Source organism: Herpailurus yagouaroundi, unplaced genomic scaffold (assembly GCF_014898765.1).
Source record: "Herpailurus yagouaroundi ecotype Mexico unplaced genomic scaffold, PumYag 67525, whole genome shotgun sequence".
In the NCBI taxonomy this organism is placed as follows: Eukaryota; Metazoa; Chordata; class Mammalia; order Carnivora; family Felidae; genus Herpailurus; species Herpailurus yagouaroundi.
Genome location: NW_024420331.1, coordinates 2,268,238 through 2,288,574, shown reverse-complemented (window position 1 = coordinate 2,288,574; position 20,337 = coordinate 2,268,238). Strand labels below are relative to the sequence as shown.

General features: G+C 43.7%; 1 protein-coding gene across 2 annotated transcripts in view; it reads right to left on the bottom strand.

Annotated features, from left to right (window-relative positions):
- ARHGAP6 (Rho GTPase activating protein 6) overlaps window positions 1–20,337 on the bottom strand; it is a 457,219-nt gene that overhangs the window by 56,350 nt on the left and 380,532 nt on the right. For both annotated transcript variants that reach the window (XM_040467630.1, XM_040467631.1), the window contains exon 2: window positions 17,408–17,567. In XM_040467630.1, coding sequence (XP_040323564.1) covers window positions 17,408–17,567 — 160 coding nt within the window. The remainder of the gene's footprint in view (window positions 1–17,407; window positions 17,568–20,337) is intronic.

The following is a 20,337-nucleotide window of genomic DNA, read 5'->3' as shown; positions in this document are numbered from 1 at the left end:
GTGACACTTAGGTATGTTTGCTATTACTATTACATGAGTCTCTTCCTATTCTTCACGTTTACGCAAACCAATGTCATCTGGAATCAAATGTCCAGGAGAGGAAAGTCAACAGTACATATTATTCTGACATTTATAAGCTGGTAGAGTGTAACTGGATAAGGAAATGAATCTAGAGGTCCAGAGAACTCAGACAAGCTATTGCTGCACCATCTACTAACTGTGTGACTGTGGACAAGTCTCACTGTCCTCCTCTGTAAAATGGGCATTTCATGGGGTTGCCGTGTGAACTAAATGAAACGCCGCATCTAATGGGCTTCAGGGGGACCCCGACACATGTGCACAAATTCAGCTCTACTTTCTTTTTGGTGCTTGCATCGTATTCCATAGCGTAGCTGTGCCATAATTTAATTAACCATTCCCCCACCCAGGGACATTTGGGTCATTTCTAATTTTTCACTATAATCAGTAAGGCATAATATCCCTTTAGCGTCTTGTCCTCACAACAAATGTACTTGCACATCTGGCTCGCTCACCAAATAATAAAGATACGACTCATATCAGTAGGCAGCTGCAGTCGGATTCCTGGGATGTCATGGCAAGAATGCATTTCGGGATTACGCAACCGTCAATTTAACACGTGGGAGGCGCAAATTAGAAATCCGCACTGCCATCAAATAAGGGAACGGTAGCCCGTGCCGTGAAGAAACTTATGTTTAAAAGGGGGATTACGAATTGTTTTCTTACAGGACACACTAAAAAGCGTAGTGCAGAGAGAGACTCAGACACTCTCCAATAAAATTTAAAAGCAAGACTCTGATATCAGGAAAAGACGGCCTGCACATTCTTAAACAGAAACGAGCGTTCCTGGGATCCTCTCGGGGCTACAGATGTTCCCAACTCCTTCTCTCTGAATTTTTGGAGGCAAAAGACATCACACAGTAGTCGACAGACACATCCGATCCGTCCTCTTTCAAAAAGCAAAGAAATAGTTCAAAAATGAGTCTCCTCCCACAAGATAGAAATAGTTCCTAAGAGTCTTTACCTTTGCGGTCGTGAGATTTGTATAGGGGAAATTTAAGTAAGTCAGTTGTAATGTGGTGGAGAGCCATCAGTCTCTTTCATTACAGGTATGTTCTTATCTCCAGTGTCTAAAAGATGATTAACGATATGGCCGCCCATAACTTATTATACATGTACCACAATAAACATACTAACAACCCAAGATTCAAATCCATTCTCCAAACAGGCTTTTACTTTGTAACACTTTATTCACTAGTTCACATCACCACATGTATTTGACTGTAACAAGAGTATATGTCCTTAAAAAATTCTATCATTCCTTCCTATTTTATTAGTTGACCCAGAAGAATAACTAAACCAAATAGTAAAGCTTAAGAGACTTGGTTTTTATAACCAGCGGGCAGATGCTAAAATTCAAGCGAGTTGTCAAAGAACCACAATACATATAGGATAGGGGACATTTTCTTTTAAGATAGAAGGGATTCCTTAAACTTCTTTTTAATTGGAAGATGTAAAATATGTAAAGATGTGTATAAATATAAATACACAGTTTAAATAATATTGAGGAGGCCAACTCCCACACGACCAACAGTCAAGTTCAGAGGTAGACTATTCCCTGTACCCAAGTCTCCTGTGTGCCTACCTCCCCCTCACCCAGGGTAATCATTGCTCTGATCAATCATCTAACAATCTATATCTAATAATAATAATAATAATAATAATCTAATAATCATCTGCTTTTCTTTACAGTTTTACTATCTATGTATCCATTTATAAAGAATATAGTTCCTTTTTCCTGCTTTCGACTTCACACAGATGGAATCACGCTCTAAGTATTCTTTCTTGCCTCATTTATTTCATTCATCGACATTTCTGAAATTCATCCTGTTGAGGCAGGTGGCTGTAGGTCACTCATTTTGATTCTGTACACTGTCTTCCGGTATGAATATACCATGGTTAATTTCCCCCATTGAACTATTGATGGAGATTTGAGTTGTTTCTAGCTTGGGACTGTCGGGAACAGTGTTTTTGAAAAATTTTGTGCATGTCTTCCTATGTACATGTCCAAGAATCACTCTGTGGTCCTTTGAGTGTGGTTCTAGGACCACTGGCATCAGTACCGCCCCGGGAAATTGGAACTTGTTAGAGCTGCAAAGTTTATGGTCCCATCCCCAAAACTAGTGACTCAGGAACTCTGGGGTGGGACCCAGCAGTGTGTGCTTTAACATACACTCCAGGGGGGTTATTCTGGTTCTCACCGAAATCTAAGCACCACTCTTCTAGGGTAGATATGTACAAGCTGCATTGCCGGGTCAGCACGTATGCAATCTTAGGCATTACTCCCGAACATCGAACGCTTTCCGTGTCGTTCTGCTAATTGCTATTCGCACCAGCATGAGAGTTTACAGAGTCCCACAAGGATAACATGTACTTCAAACTCCAAAATTCCAAACAATATCTTGAAGCCTCCTGATAGGAAAAAAAAAAAAATATGTGATCTTTGTGAATAGTGACCTATGATTAAGAAAATGCTTAGCTGGGGGTACCTGTGTAGCCTTGGCTCTAGTGACATTTGGGGCCAGAGAGCTCTTGGCTGTGAGGAACTGCCCTGTGCACAGTAGGATATCTAGCAGCATCCCTGGCCTCGGTTTACCTGTTTACCCATTCCCTGTTGTGACGACCAATAATGTCTCTGGACATCGCCAAATGTCCCACAGGGGCAGAATCACTCCGGTTAAGAAGCACTGGTCTGTGTGTAACTCTACCTAGAGAGCAGCTGTGTGCTTGGACCATGTGACACATTCCCATTTTCCCACTTGTCACAATGCCCAGGTTACACCCGGCGTCAGCTTCTGTTTTAGACAGAAGAATATAAAAATGCTTATAAATCGTTGAGCTTTTACGTATCAGGCTGAATAACAATTTCTTTCAGTTTCTAAAGAATGTGAGTCTGCCTATAGCTATGCTTCTACCAGATTCCTGACTACATGTAGGGGAATAAAGCAGGTTCTGTGAATAAGCAGCCTTCTATGTCTTCGTATGAAGTGTCTTGTCCTCATTTAGATCAGATGTAGGAGGATGTTCGACGGGGAACAGCTGTAGGAATAGATGGTGGATGGATGAAGAGACCTCCTGGCTAGTCCACCCCTGGCCAGAGCAAGGATTCAGAAAGAAATTGTGCAAAGACAGGTTTCTCAGCAAATGGAGCTGTTCAGCAATGGAATGAGCTCCCTCAAAAAAACCCAAAAGGCACCTTTCACTGTGGCCCTCCATCCTGTTTGCTCCCTCCGTCTTGCATCCCTCACTCTGGGGGAAGCCACATGACGAGTAACCCTATGCAGAGGGCCACGTGGTAGGGAACTGGTGTCTCCAGCCAGCAGCCACGTGAGTGGGCCCAGACCCTGATCCTCCTGCCCCAGTCAAGCCTTCAGATGGTTGCACTCCCAGGGGAGCTTGGGGGCAAACCTCATGAACCAGAACCTGAACCAGAACGACGACACTGGGATATTTCCGGAAACCCTTTGAGATAGGAAATATTTGTTAGTTTTTAAAAAAAGGGAGAAAAGCAAAAAAAAAAAAAAGATGCCCAGCTAAATGCATGCAGTATCCTAGATGGGATCTTGGGTCGGAAAAAGGATATTAGTGGGGAAACTGGTGAAATCTGAACAAAGTCTGTAGTTTGGCTGATAGCAATGGACCAATGTCAGTTTCCTCGTTGTGATAAGCATGCCAAGGTTACATAAGATGTTATCATTAGGGGAGATTGGCTGAGGGGCATAAGGGAACTCTGTGTTATCTTTATAACTTTTCTATAAATCTAAAATTATTCTAAAACAAAGTTGTTGCTTTTAAAATTTTTTAATGTTCATTTTTTAAAAAAATTTTAAAAATATTTACTTATTTTTGAGAAAGAGAGAGAGAAGAGAGAGGGACAGAGACAGAGATAGGGTATGTGCAGGGGAGGGGCAGAGAGAGAGAGAGAGAGAGAGAGAGAGAGAGGGAGGCACAGAATCCCAAGCAGGCTCCAGGCTCTGAGCTGTCGGCACAGAGCCCGACGCAGGGCTCGAACCCACGAACCGCGAGATCATGACCTGAGCCAAAGCCAGACACCTTGTCAAGCATGTTGTTTTTTAAAAAGCCCTTTCTCCCGCGTCCTGGACGTATTCAGGCAAAAGGTTGAAACCTCATTTGTCAAGCATGTGAGAAGGTGGAGGCTTACACGGCTCACCGAAGCGCTTTGAAACATACAGACTTGGGAGTGCAACTCTATGGCAACAGGTGACTCAAGAGCCAGAGATAATCTTCCTATTCACACGTCCCTGATCTGAAGGAAAACGTGTGTGTTAGGTCACTATAAAGCATCAGTTATATCTGCCTTTCTGGCGTACCATGTTTTCTGGAAAGGGAGTGGACAGATGAGAGACTTGACCAGATTTATTTTTATGGCCCCAGTGACGCTTTCATGGGTGGCTGATTAGATTGTCTTATGATACTGCCTATTTCTTAGGTTCCCTAAATCCCTCTTCGGCGTAAGTTATCCAGACTCGGTGCTTGACGTTTGCATCCAAGAACACTGATCAGTGTATCAATCTGTTTGCTTTTTAAGTTCCCATGCCTGTTCTGATAAACCAAAATACGGTTTTTAAATTATATGTATGAATGTGGAGAAGGCGAGCTATACAATCTGTGCATGTCTTATAAAAATGTTTGCTAAAACTATATACTTCACTAAAACTCAAATTCATCCTTTGGTCTCATCCTTCCCCCTTCTGAGGGCTCTCAAGCCACAGACCTCCCAACACTAAGGCAAGAGAAAGACTAAACCGGATACTTTATTTCCAGTTTGGGACAGGAGGTCTGTCAAAGAGGTTGTAATATTATTAACAGCCCCAGGGGCACCCGGGTGGTTCAGTCGGCTAAGCGTCCGACTTCAGCTCAGGTCACGATCTCGCAGTTCGTGGGTTTGAGCCCCGCATCGGGCTCTGTGCTGACAGCTCAGAGCCTGGAGCCTGCTTGGGATCCTCTCTCTCTGTCCCTCCCCCGCTCATACTCTGTCTCTCTCTGCCTCAAAAATAAACATTAAAATTTTTTTTAAAAAAATATTAACAGCCCCTGGCACTTGAGGGCCATTCATCAAGCCCACACTCTGTGTCTAGTACTTTCCAATAGTTAATGTCAGCGGTTTAAATTACTTTGGTAAGTGAACGCAGAAAACACAGTGGAACTGATGAGCGCTGGGCCACCAGAACCCCAAAATCACACCCCGGGAAAAGTCAGCTGGGCATTGGAGACAGTCCCTGCCATTGCTCAGTAACGATGCTCATTAGAATGGATTCAAAATAGCCCCTGCTACTTTGAGTTGCCATTCAAAGTCCATCCTGAGAAATGGAAGGGAGGGCAGCCCTGGCAAAAGGGGGTGGGGGGAGTAGTTAGCAGGAAAGCGGCTACCTCTGCCTCTCGGCAGGAAACGTGGCAGCAAGTCCAGGATAGGGGACCCAATGGGACCAGTGCAATGCTCCATCCAGTCTGAGAGCTGAACTAGGCTTAGCCCCAGAGGATTAGGAAAAGAGCCAAAGCAGCAATCTGGCCTCTGTTCGCAAACAAGTGCTCTCTGTCCAGGGATGTTGCACCACAGAACGTGACGAATCTCCTTGGCTTCAGACTTTATTTACACTCTAACGGTTATCTGTTTAAATGGCATCTTCCCCCCAGAAAGTGGTCTCATCCCCCATACTCTGACCCGTCCCTGCTCTGTCCACCCCTCCATCCAACGCTGACGAAGCACACGTTGTAGGCGAGACCGAGCTAGGCACTATGACCCCAGGTGAATGAACGCCATCTCTGCCTTTGAGAAACTCAGAGTTCAGTGCCAAAGACAGACACATGGTAACTTCATGAAAGGAAAATGAAGAAAAGCCGCGGTGGGGGCATTTAGCAGGCGAGAGGTCCGAAGCGAGAAGGCAGTCTCCAGCGCTTCGGAAGGCTAATGTTTGCTTGCGTTCAGTCTTAAAGGACAAAGCGACGCTTCGCAGGGGCCTTTGAATTGTGGTGGGGGTTTCCTCCCAATAGATCACATGGTGACCGTTTAGTCTAGGAGATCCTTTCTCATCGTACACCTGCCAATGTTTTATTCCTAGTAATCCAACCCGTTACCAAGCAAAAATTCTGTTGGTGAGAAAGGATGAGAAAATTGCTAATTCAGGAGTGAAATGACGGTGTCTTAGGTGGGAACTAGGGCTTAAGAGAGTGACAAATAAGAATCTGGAAGAAAACAATCTACATAGAAAAAGCGGCAAACAACGCACTCAAGCCCAAACCGGTCCCACTGTTCAGTCAGCTTTGGGTCTCACTACATATATATTTTTTCGTGTTATTTTCAAGAAACCTTCCATTCTATAGCCTCTCAGTAATTTAATCAAACCTATAGGATCTTCCATTGACCTTGATGGAAATAGGAGGCAGGCAGAAACAGGGTGATTGAGTCATCTTGCTTGGTATAAACCTCGATGAATTAAACATTGTTTCTTTATCCTTCAGGCACCTTGTGCATTAGATTTTCTTAAGATCTGCTTCCAAAGTGTCTATTTCTCAGGGAAGAAAATATTTATGGCATTCTTAAGCAATACAGATGCCTCTCCTTGGGGCCAAGGCTCCCCAAAGTACTTGTGAAATGTACCAGTCCTCACAGTTTACATGTGGAAGTGGTGGTGAAATGATCAAAGCTGCGCTCAGAAAATGAGAACATTCTGTGAATCTCTCACTGTTGTAAAGGGAGGCAGCTCTTGGGGGTCACCGTGCTTCCAGGTAAATGCTAAGAGACCTTTTCCATTTTATGTTAATTATTTTGGCAACGTAATAACTGGTCATGATCAAATGATGCCCCAGAAGGATCTTTTACTTGCTGTCATTTTTTCCATATTCAAATGTTACGAGTAAAGAAAAAAAAAAAGCTATAAGCTCATGTTCCAAAGGGGCAGCCTGGGCAGAAGTTTCCAAATATCAGAGCAGGAAAAATGGCTTTTGGCAAGTCTTTTCCTTGAGCCATATTTCTTTCCTTGGAGCATAAGGGAAAGAAAGCAGGCAGGACAACAAAAAGACAGAAGTCGCTTATCCCAAAGAAATACCCTGGATTGTTAAGGAAATTAAACTCCAAATTACAGAAGTTTCGTCATTAGTCGATTTAAAGTGGAAGGCTGTAGTTTGAGTCGAAAAGGTAGAGTCAGACAAGGGTATCGACGCACGGTATGATTTTTGACCTGTGGAAGAGTCCGTTATCATTTACTTTCTTTTCGCAGATACTGTTTTATAGTGAACAAGTAAGAAGGGAATCAAATGTCTTTATCTCTTTGGTTAGATTTCTTCCTAGGTGTTTTATGGTTTTTGGTGGGAATCAAATATCTTTGAACCATAAACTTGAAGCCTTGGGAACTCTTCCAAATCTCTGCCAGTAGCTCTCTGAAAGCAGCTCTTACAGATTCAATAACTGGATAAACGATGGAATTAGATGAAAACTATTAGGCTCTTCATCCTCTCCTTTTCCATCCTTGCTTTTGAGTATTCTTTGAGCCATACGAAACAATTCTTTACGATATGGAAACGGTATCTGAAACATGATGAGATACTATGATTGAATTTTAAATCCATTCCCTTCAATTTCTCAAATACTTCCTGAGCCACAGATCTATGCAAAGGGCCGTGCTAGATACTAAAGCAAATAAATGTGTCTAGGCTTCCTCCCTTGCAACCTGGGATGAGTACTCACCCCAGGGTCATGAAAGGAACCTGAGGTTAAGCCAATTCTGGTGATTTCTTTCTGCCTGCCAGTATGGACTGGGGCACTGGCAGATGCTGCAGTTCTGGGGATGAAGAACGGAGGAAAGTCCACTGGGAAGCAGCAGGGAAAATACTTCTCTATTATGGACAAGATACCTGATGAGGAGTCTCTGCTTCTTCACGCTGCCAGAGAGGAAGTGACGCTGGTGGCTGCTGTAGGCATTTTGTGACAAGGGAGGCCAGCCAAAGAGGAAAGTGACCCACTGCTTACGGTCGAGGAGAAATGCACGAGTACCGGGACTAGCCTACCTGTGGGCTCCTTATAAAGTCATACAATCAATCTCTTTATTATTTAAGCCACTTTGGGTTTGGTGTCCCTAATTTACAGCCAAAGCATCTTAGCAGTGGACAATCCAAAACTCTGCTGTGGGATGTGTTTTTCAACTTCTATTTGCACTATCCTCGTCCTGTAATGCCAGGTATCCCTAAGAAAGACATCCTTGAAAGGTTTGAATTTGTGTGTGTTGGGTGGGATCGAAGATAAAGAAGCTAAGAGGAGGGAGATCGGATTACAAGGATCCCTCAATCTGTAAATAAGTCTGGTCCTTAAAGAGAAATATTGCTAAATTCTCGGTTATCAAAGCAGAGAGCAGTAACAAAGCTAATAACCAACCCAGACTGGAGATTGACTTATTATTGAAGTCGCCCATTTAATGTGTAACCTACATTCCTATAAACTGCATGATGGCATCAGTTATTTAAGCAACTCAGAAAAACACTAACTTTTCTTTCTTGTTCAGCGCCACCAAGAGAATCGGTTACCCACTTTGAAAAACTATCTGATCGATCTAATATAATGTAAACATTTAAATATAGCTATCTACATTTACATTTAAAATAACAATGTAATATAAACACTTTAAATTAATCTAAACACGTAAAACATCTGAGAGTTACAAAAAGCCACATTGTTAAAAAAACACTCTTATTGCAAAATAAGGTTAAGATAGTGAAGAAATTGAAACGAACAGAATAGTATACTTGATCAGTGGCAAAGATAATAACTATAAATTACTATATGCAATTAATATGACTGTCTTAAAACAGAGGTCAAGAAGCCTTTTCTGTAAAGGTCGAGATAGTGAATATCTTCAGCGTTGTGGGCCATATGGTCTCTGCTAAAAGCAACCTTGGACCATATAGCAACAAACCAGTGTGCTTGTGTTTTAATAAAACTTTATTCATAAAAATAGGCAGTGGGCTGGATTTGGCATTTGGGCTGCAGTTTGTCCACTCCTGTCTTAAGTGAAGACGGCTTAAGCTGCTTTTTCAGAGCTTTGCATTTGTAACAGTTTTATAAATGCCCAGTAATTCAATTGTTAAATCATCTTGAGGGCTCGATTTCAAATTATCTAGAAAGTCTGGTTGGTTTCAAAAACCCCTTGGTATTTAATTTCAATGAATACTTATTTGCCTCTGTTTCCCCCATGGGGAAACAAAGAAAAAAGCCAAGATGGGAGCTCCTATTCACATTTCCGGGATGAGACATTCTTTGTAATTATCAAGTTTACTTTGGGGCCATGCTCCCAACAGAGAGAATAGCGGAGTCTTGAAGTCTTTGAAAGGTGCCAGAATATCCCAGAAACTGCAGTGACAAAAGTTTTGCTCAAAATGCCAACACCTTGTGCAATAATCGTTGCTGCTCCAAAAAAGATATATAAATATGTACAAATATGACCAGTGGGGACAAGACGTTGGATAGAAAACTTTTGTCTGAGAACAGAAAGGGAGCCATTTGTGAATGCAAAGGCACATAGCATATGGCTTAAAGAAACACATACTATCCTACCGGGCTGCCCGCTCAGCACCAGAACAGAATGGAACAGCAGCATACATTTGAGAACTTGACATGGTAAAAGCCCTGGGGTACAAAGGAGAGCATCCAAGAAGAAAATGACAGAAGAGCCTGCAGAGAAATCTCTCTGTCATTCCTGGCTTTTGCTGGAATAGGTAGACAAGGCAGCTTGTATCTGTAAGGGTCACCAGTGGTAACTTGGATAAATGCCATCCACTGTTCTATCTTTTAATAGAATTGATGTACTCGTGCATTCTCCATTGACTGACTAGGAAATCCTTGAGGATGGGGACTGCTTTTGACATGATATTATAGCCTCCATTAAAGGCTTCTACCTCTTAAGAACCTAAAGCCCCACATATCTGCTTCCTCCAGGTTGTACATCTAGCTTGGTATTGAGAGGGAGAGAGAAGGAGAGGGAGAGAGAGAAAGAGGGGCGGGGGAGAGAGCGAGAGCGCAGGGAAGCTGTACCAGAAGGCCTCCCAGATGGCACTCTACAGCCGGGCTCTAGACAGAGAAGGCACTGGATGCTTAGGCCAAGGGTCTAACCTAGGCTCATTTCTGTGGCCCTACGGAAATAATGCCCCATCGACCTTACCAAGGCCCTAAGAGCCCCAGCAAAGAACAACTAAGCTTTCCACATTGACCTTCTTGTTCTTTTCTTCCTGATTGCCACTTTTCTATGCCATCTGCCTTCCGAGACTGTGTTATTCAAACTGCGGGTCATAAACTATTAACGAATCAGGAAAACGTAGTGGGTCATGACAAGTGCATTATAGAAAACGATACAGAATCAAATAGAAGAGGGCAGGAGAGAACATTATAGACGACATCGAAGTGTATGTCTGATGAAGATAAGCAGCATTTGGTTCACGTGTTTCCCGGACTGAGATGTAAAATGTATGTCTTGCTGTAGAATTGAAGTTTGAAATTCAGTGCTCTAAGACGGACAAACTGAAATCTGTGGTGCATTCTCGGAACAGGCTGCAAACAAAATGGATTTCTTCTTTTGTATGCAATAGTGTGATAAATGGCTTTGATAGTGACCGCAGTTGGCCACAGGGGCCTGGGGGGGTTTGTTAAAAGAGGAGATTCGGTGGTTGAAGATTACTCTAATGGATTTAGGTGTGGTGGGCAGAGTAGGAGAGAAGCCCTGGATTGAGGAAAGCAGGTGGGGGCCTCTGGCTACAGTTAAGGCGAGACAGACGTGAGACAAAGTGATATGGCACCGATGGCAATGGTGACACGTAAGGTTTGTTGAGAGTATATACAACTTCAGGAGATGTTTTCAGCTCACGTTGCTTACTTCGCTTAAATCTCACATCAACCCTACGAGACCATCAGTCAGAGTTGGGGACTGGGCATGGGGTGACGTGGTAGGGAAACACTGACATGTCCAAATCATTCCTGGGGATCCTGGGGGAAATGAGAGAAAGGCGTGAATGATGCTTTTTAGAGAGACAGGGAAGAGGAGAGGAGGGAGTTTAATTTGAAAGGACATGTGCATGCGTGAGTGCATGCATTCATCGACTTCCAAGGATTTGCTGAAGGGCAGTGGAATGGGGTGGAGACCCGGGCAGTGTAGCCCGTGCTCCAGATTCAAAGACAAGTGAGACTTGGCCTTGCCCTGGGGCAATCCCAGTCCCCTGGGAGGTCCCAGAAAAGGTGAGTGTGGGCACAGGAAAGATAGCACGGGCTCTGCCGCTCATACCACAGAGATACACGTTGAGGGCCTCTGAGCCCGGCGGTCCCACATTATTCTTTGATCACCCTATTGGGTGACGTTTGCTTCCTCTCAGCATTTCTACCTAAGGTGGGGTTTGCAGATTTTACCCCGGGCTTCAATTTCAATTTTTACTTACACAGGAGGCTTTGACAAAGAGTTCTAGCACATCACCTCTTCACCTGGGCCACGTCAGCAAGAATAATACAGAAAGAGGATAGATAGATTTTCTGTCTAGGGCTGTTACATAAACACCCAAGCTCATGTTCCTGGCCCGTCAGGTCGCCCTCATTTGTTTGAGTCACCACTTACATCACCAGTCGCATTTAAATCCCAGACAGCTTCAGGGTGACCCTACCCCAAAATATCATTTTCTCGCTTTCACGGAGTTGTTTACTCGGGTTTTACACCGCCTGAGAGACCACGGTGAGGGACCACTTCATAAGGAAGCCATATAATCGAGCGATTTTGAGGCATACTCTTTTCCTAGACCATTGGGCACATTTTCTTAGACCGTCAACTATTCCTCAGTCCGTGACACTGTTTGCAAAATACGTAAACGAAGCCTTTCTCAGCTGTGATATCAGAAATTAACTGAAGGGAGAGGGGCGAAACGAGGACTAAAGAAAACAGGAATGTGCACTTCTGTCTCGTGGAACCATTCAGCTTTAGAAACTTGCCTTACAACATAATGAGGTCAAGCCATAGCGCCTGCACTAACATGCTTTACTGATTGTGGCAGAAATCAGTCATTTCCTTTCGTGTTACCTTAGACAGCAGATTTTTCCTGTAAAGGGCCAGATAGTAAACACTTGAGCCTGCGAGACATATGGGCTGTCACAGCTCCTCAATTCTGCCTTCGTTCCGTGACAGATCTGTAGACGGCATGTAAATGAATAAGCATGGCTGGGTTCCAGTAAGATTTGATTTACCAAAACAGATGGTGAGCTGGGTTTGACCAGCAGGCCAGTTGCTAACCCCTGCTTAGACCATTTGTGTTAAATGTTACCAAAATCGTATGAACTGAGCCTAACATACTATCTGATGCATAAATAGTACTTTGTTGGCGTGTTTTGAATAAATGAGAAGTTCACGCAGGTCATACGGTACTGTTTAATTTCTTGACCGTGCTTCTCCGCATTTGTCTCCTGGTTCTGCTGTTAAGGACTGGGACAGTTACACGCTAGAAAGACTCATCCTGAAGCCCATGCCAAGAGCAGCCTTCCACCAGGAGGAAGCATTCCATGGTTGTCTCCACGGGGCGAGCTCAGGCCCACAGGGGAAACTCATAGATCTGATCCCTCCCGCTGAAAGGCCTCCCAAAGATTTCTCTAGCTTCTGTAGAGCATCTTCCAAAGTCCCTCTGCGAAATGGCTTAAGTTTAGAAGAGACCACAAATTAAGCTTCTCAGTCATTTTATAAGGTTTATGTAAATATTACCAGTTTTTAGTTTGTGCGTCTCCTGGCTAAATGGATACAGAGGAGGAAGGAGCCACAAGGCGTGAGAAGCTCAGGTCCCTGAACAAATGCATGGAGCAGAGTCCACTCTCTTGGCCCCCATGGCCATCTTCCACGGGAGAAATGTCTGGGTGAGGAAGAAACCGTTGTCCTGTTAGGGCACTGAGTGGTGAGCCTACCTCAATTAACACAAGAGTGTATCTTTTTAAAAAAAAATTTGTTTTTAACGTTTATTCATCTTGGAGAAACAGAGAGAGAGAGACAGAGGATGAGTGGGGAAGGGGTAGAGAGAGGGAGACACAGAATCCGCAGCGGGCTCCAGGCTCCGAGCCGTCAGCACAGAGCCCGACGCGGGGCTTGAACTCACGGACCGCGAGATCATGACCTGAGCCGAAGTCGGACGCTCAAACGACTGAGCCACCCAGGTGCCCCCACAAGAGGATCTGTGAGATACAGTCTTAGAAGGAGGGTTGCTGGGCCATTTGAGAGTTAGATGTTGCCCAACCACGTTGTAAGTTGCTGCAACAATGAAATTCCTACCAATGGTATGAAAAGTGTCTGCCTTCCCATAAAGTATATTACCCAACGTTTGGAGCCCTTCTGATCTAGGAGGAAGAAAAAACCCCTTTGTGTTTAGCTTGCATTTCTTTAATACACACGTGGGTGCTTCCTGTAATTTGTGTATATATCAATTATTTTTCCTTTTCACATTAGTTTGTAATAAAGCTTTATATGGTACAGAAGTGAGCCTTTAGCTGGTCAAATGTGCTGTAAATTTCTATTGAATTATTTTTTTTCCACACAGATGATTCTATTTTTTGTCCTTCAATGCAGTGAAATGCGTCATTATCTTTATGTTTTCCGGGTAATGCCTTCCCCAATGTAAAAATATCTAAATATGCAGCTATGTTTTATTTCGGTGCACTTATAGTTTCATTAAAAAAAAATCCTCAAATATTTCTTCCATATCAGTTTATTTTGATATAAGGGGTAAGGTCAGAATCCAGCCTTTTCTCCTCAGTGGTCGTCTCACTGTCACAAATACTTAATCCATCATTTTCCCCCTGATCAAAAAAAAAGCAACATTTATCATGTCATAAGTTGCCATATTTATTTTTGTTCGTTTCTAAACTCTATTGTCTTCTATTGATCTGCCTGTTGCGAAACAGTATAATCCTCTTTTTTTTTTTCAACGTTTTTTATTTATTTTTGGGACAGAGAGAGACAGAGCATGAACGGGGGAGGGGCAGAGAGAGAGGGAGACACAGAATCGGAAACAGGCTCCAGGCTCCGAGCCATCAGCCCAGAGCCCGACGCGGGGCTCGAACTCCCGGACCGCGAGATCGTGACCTGGCTGAAGTCGGACGCTTAACCGACTGCGCCACCCAGGCGCCCCAGTATAATCCTCTTTTAATTGCTGTAGTTGCCTGGCATTTTAATAAATGGAGAGGGGCTCTCTCCACTTGACCTCTTTTTCAGATTTCCCCTGCCTACTCTCACGTAGTTATTTGTCTAGACGATGCTTAGATCAACTTAGGGGTATCACAAAAACAAATCCTGTTGGTGTGTTTTCTGGAATCACATTCAGCTCACAGATCATTAACAACATAATTGACATCTATGTATTACTGATTCTTCTTATTCAGGAAAAAAATATAGACTTTTATATCTATTCCTAACTCCTCTTCTTTCCCAACTGAGATTCCAACGTCTGGGATTACAATCATTCCCGTGGATACTGTACTAATTGGTTTCCTATCAGTTCTGTAACAAACGACCATAAACTTAGTTGCTTAAACAACTCAGGTTTATTACCTGACATTTCTGGAGGTCAGAAGTCTGAAATGGGTCTCACTGGGTTTAAATCAAGGCATCAGCAGGGTCGTATTCCTTTCTAGGGTTCTAGGGAGAATCTGTGTCCTTGCCTTTTCCAGCTCTCAGAGGCTGCCTTCGTCCCTTGGCTGGTGGCCCTTCCTTCACCTTCAAAGCCAGCAAGGTTGCATCTCTCGACTATTCCTCCATAGTCCTCTCTTTCTCTGACTCAGCGGTAGCTGGGAAAGTGTCTCTGCCTTTCAGCAGCCATGTGATTAGCTTGGGCCCTCCCAGCTAATCCAGGATAATCTCGCTATGCGCAGGACCTTGACTGCTCACATCTGCAAAGATGTTGGGGCCTGTGAGGTAACACTGGCAGGCTCCGGGGACTAGGACACGGCCCTCTTTGGGAGTGCAGTATTCTGCCTACCGCAGATGTACTCTCAATGGCCATGTCCCTCTCTACCATCCCTGAACTCAACTAGAAGATCCTAACACTAGTGAGAGGAGAGTGGATTAAGGGCTAGGAAATTTAAAGTACAAAATGGCATGGTTTGCTTTGGCCGTGTTTGGCTGCCGGGATGTTTGCTGTGCAAGTCAAGCTCCCAGCTACTAGCCTCAGATGGACCGTTTGGGCTGCCCTGTCATCTTGCAACACCGCTGGTCCACCAGCTTCCCTCTCTTCCCCTCTTTGCCTCTTTCCTCAAACCTCCTGGACCTCCTTCCCATCCTGGCTCCCAGCAGATGAAATTGCTTCCTATTTCGCTGACGATGGAGAGGCAGTCTCGGCTGAATCCACATGTTTGCCCACTGGCTTCTAATCTGGCTGCATCTGCGCTCATATAACTGATGTCCCCTTATCATTACAGCTCGAGAGGACGTCAGCCTCTGCTGGTGCTCTGATCCCACTCCTACGGTCCACTCTAGGAAGCCACCTCAGTAACTTCCCAACCCCCACTCCTCAAGTCTTCCCCTTCTATGGTGAGTCCCAGCAGCCGATGAATATGTCAGATTATCATTCACCTGAGCCCTGGAAACACTAGTTTCACAGAGGAAGAGGGGTCCCCAAACAGATACCCACAAACAAATCCCTACATCATTCTAAAGTGACAGAGAACAGAAGTATGAGCTTGAGTATATTTCCATGTCATTATACCCACTATCTCATTAGGTTTGCTGTCATTTATTTAGGGTCTAGGCCACGGCCACTGTATTTATTTTCTTGAATAAATTATTCACACTGTGAATTGACCCTGTTTAAAACCTCCACTTGGGGGTTTGCATGGACCCAAGTTGCCACCCTCAGACCAGAGCTGCCATCACAGCTCTCAGCACTGGCCCTGTATCTGAAGGATCTGGGTAAACATTCGATGTCTATAATCATGTGCCCCAAACAAATGCTTCAGAACTCTTGGGTGAGGTCTGTTTCTCTCCTCCCAGGCACACGATTCCTTCTCTCCTCCATAAGTAAATTACTTGTAAATCATTAGTTCCTACTTTGATAGAAAATAAAAAAACTAAGTCCTATAGCTCAAACATCTTTGAACATCTCAATAGAGCAAATATTTCCCTGAAGAGGCTGGGAACTACGTAGTCTCAGAAGCAAGTAATGGAGGGTTGCCTGGGTGGCTCCGTCTGTTAAGCGTCTGACTTGGGCTCCTGTCACGATCTCACGGTTTGTGAGTTCAAGTCTTACGCCGGGCTCTGTGCTGACAGCTCAGAGCCTGGAGCCTGCTGCAGATTCTGTGTCTCCCTCTCTGTCAGTCGCTCCCCACTCATGCTCTGTCTCTGTCTCTCTCTCTCTTGCTCTCAAAAATAAACACTGAAAAAAAATTAAAAAAAAAAAAAGAAACAAGTAACAGAGATAGCTTCTAGCAGACAATTTTTATAAAACTGTTTGGTAAAGGTTATTTATTTAGTGGACTCTTTAAAAAGCAGGAACAAAGAGGGACATCAAATTAACTGGAGTTAAAAACAAAGCTACAAAAGAATGTTTGTTCCATGATATCTTATCTGATATGTATCCAATCTGAGTGTCACAGAACTTTTTTGAGCCATCATTCCCTTTGCTACAATTGGGTTTGCCAACAACATTTCTAAGTTATTCTAGAAACTGAAAGAACAACAAATCGCCTTTCTGTTGCACGCTTTTACAGATTAGGAAGTATCCTTATGGAAGATAGGAAACATTCAGAAACAGAATTGACAGATGAAAGGATTTCAGATACACGCTTCTCATCTTTACCAGAATCAGGACCTGTATTTGTCAAAACTTCAGATACACCAGGTGAAAGATGATAAAAATGACTTAACGTGAGTAGAATCCCTGATTCTGGGTTAGCATAAGGTCAAATGACGAGTTTAATAGATTGTGAAAACATTCTTTTCAACTGATTATTTTGATATCACGTTGCTACCCACACGGTCTTAGTTCGAGCCCTTGAGGTTGACCTTTCTGAAAGTTCTTTTTAATGGATTGTTCGGAAGCCATGCAGGCTGCTGAGATACACATGGCTTTCCCCTTCACTACCTCAAGCTGACCTTCCCCGAGCGGACCTTCCCTTTAAACATATTGGTTGACACGTCAACTGTCCCCCTTGAACACGTCCTTCAGGATGGACAATGATGCCAGCCAACAACCAAGAAGCTGTGGTTTCCTTCCCGTGTTAATGTTAGGTGCGAGAGGTGTTTCCAGCCTGTGGCTTTGGCGAAGCAGATGTTTGACTCTCAGCGTTTCCCCGGGGGAATGGCAGGCATGGTCTTACCTTTGGGAATGGTGATTGGACAGCTCAGGTCACAGTCCTGCTGCAACTGATAGAAAGCCACTTCCTGCAGCCGGGCCCGCTCCAGCTCAGAGAGACTCTGGATGGGAACTGATCTCAGCCGCACACTGCGGCCCGACATGCTGTTCCAGGTGAAATCACCCTGCACCAAGGGGGAAAACATCAAGAGTTAAACACAGTTCATGTATGTCTCACGAACCTCATCCTTTCTCTTAGTCGGTAATAAAGTCAAGCAAACTTCATCTCTGGGTGCCACCATCGGCTCTTCAGCCCTAAAATCAAATCTACTCTCAGTTAATCGTGAATTTTCTCAGTCAGGTGCGAATGCCAAAAATCTCTAGTATCTGCTGGGTCACTTGATCCCGTATAATGATTTACAGGTAGCCAAAGAAAACCACGGGAAAGAGACTTTAAAGGTCCTACTTCCTCTCTTTTATGGGAACACATGGGAACTTTTTCGGTCGTGTAGCTCAGTGAAAGGAAAAAGTGCCGCCAGTTGCCATCACGCACACTAGATTTGAGCAAACCGGGTTTGAACCGCACAAGTCTGCTTATACACGGATATTTTGGGGTAAATACAGTACGGTACGATAAATGTATGTTCTCTTCCTTACGGTTTCCTTAATCACATTTTCTTTTCTCTAGCTTACTTTATTCTAAGAATATAGTCTGTAATACATACAACATACAAAATAGGTGCTAATAGGCTTTACGTTACTGGTAATTACGACTTCCACTCAAGTAGGCTGTTGGTAGTTAAGTTTCTGGGGAATCAAAAATTAAATGCAGATCTTTGATTGTGTTGGGGGTTGGTGCCCTAACTCCCACAATGTTCAAAGGTAAACTGTATAATACTTAACAATATAATACATTACATGAGAATACAATCTAGTATATTTACAACATATAACATATTATGCTCATATGATAAATACTTATGGTACATAATTATATGTATGATACATTGTATTAATACTACAGTAATTTACAGCGTATGTAAATACAATATAATAGAGGTGAAATTGAGCCTTACAGAAGTTAAGTAATTTTCCTCAAATCATAAAACTTATAAGATATGGAACCAACCAGAACTCAAGCTAAAAACATGTGCCCTTAAACTGTCTGCTAAATCAACCATTGAGTTTCTATTTACAGCACTCTGAGTTATTTTGGTCAACAGGTACAGAACTACACATATTTCTAGACACATCTGATGTTAAAATGCTCCATAGCAAAGAATCAAAGCAAAGATTCCCCCACTCCTGAGTATGTCCTTGTGTGCACCTACATCCACGTGGACTGAACAGCCCTGCCCTCGGTGTGGACAGTGAGAATGTGATGGCCTAAGAGATGATACGCCACGATCCTCTGAAACCCAGTGTCCCCTTACCGAGGAGGGTTCCCCGTGAACCACAGACATCAGCCACAGCACAAGAGTTTTGAACAGGTATCTCCAATTTCCTTAGCAATCAAAAAAAGTTCCAGGAGCAAGGAGCAGCGCTGGCCCCACACGCAGTGCCCAGGAGCTGTGCATGCGCAAAACACAGAAGGAATCTCATAAGACTTTGCCATCCTCATCACTCGCCTTAAAGAAGAGAGACAAGAACGATCGTCCCCAGCAGCTACCGAAACACCTCCGTGCCCTCGTGGTAGCAAATTCCTGCCTAGAATGTTCACTCCAAGAGTGAATGGCACTATGCTAATTTGTCGATATTTTTTCCTTTGTATGTGGGGCTTCATGTATTTATTCATTCATTTTAACAGATGGAGATATTATACTCTGGTCGGGGCAGACAACAAACAAGGCAAGTATAGGGTACACATATGAATTTGCATCTGGTGCATAATGGTAAAAACAGGAGCCCAGGAGGGGTTCAGGGGGCATGATGGGGGGACAGTCTGGGCACGGGAGTGAGTGAGCAAGTCCAGGCAAAGTGGGTAGATTGCCATCGTTTGATGAACTGAAAAAAATTCTTCCAGGCCCAGTATATTTTGCATTTTTTCCTTCCTTCTCCGTTGTTGGTATAATTGGCCTAAGCACAAGTTTAGACAGGAGTTGAGGACTCAGGCCTTGAGTATACCTCTCACTCACAGTCTTTAAGCTTAGGGTACCATGAGGTATAATATCAGTGAATTGCTCTTTTTCCTCCCAAACGAAAGTTCCAGGTGAGTTGGCAACTTTCATTTTTTAATTTTTATGTATTTTTGAGCGAAAGAGAGAGACAGAGCGTGAGCAGGGGAGGGGCAGAAAGAGAAAGAGAGAGAGAGAGAGAATGAGAGAGAGAGAGAGAGAGAGAGAGAGAGAGGCACAGAATCCGAAGCAGCCTCCAGGTTCCGAGCTGTCAGCACAGAGCCCGACGCAGGGCTCGAACCCACGAACCTCGAGATCATGACCTGAGCCGAAGTTGGACCCTTAATCGACTGAGCCACCCCCAGAGGAGTTGGCAAATTTTAAATATGAAGTTTAGGTATCTAAGAAAGCCCATTGCTATTTGAAGTGTCAAAATGGAATTGCATACCTATTCATTAAAAGCACTTAAGAATGTGACCTCCAGTTGGCTCAATTATCTATAGTAGGGGTTGACCATCTTTTGCTGTAAAAGGCCAGATAGTAAATATTTCAGGCTCGACAGGCCATGTGGTCTCTGTCAAACCCCTCAAATACACCTTTGTGGCAGAAAGCAGCCATGGACAATTCGTAAATGAATGAGTGTGGCCGTGTTCCAATAAAACTTCATTTATAAAAACAGGTGGAAGGCTGCATTTTTCCATTGGGCTATGTAGTTCGCCAACCTCTGGACCACAGCTTATGACTGAAATAAACCAATCCCTATAATAAACATTTTATTTTTATTTGCTATGTCCTCCTGGTTAATTAATTCAAACACAATTTAAGGGGCACCTATTACATG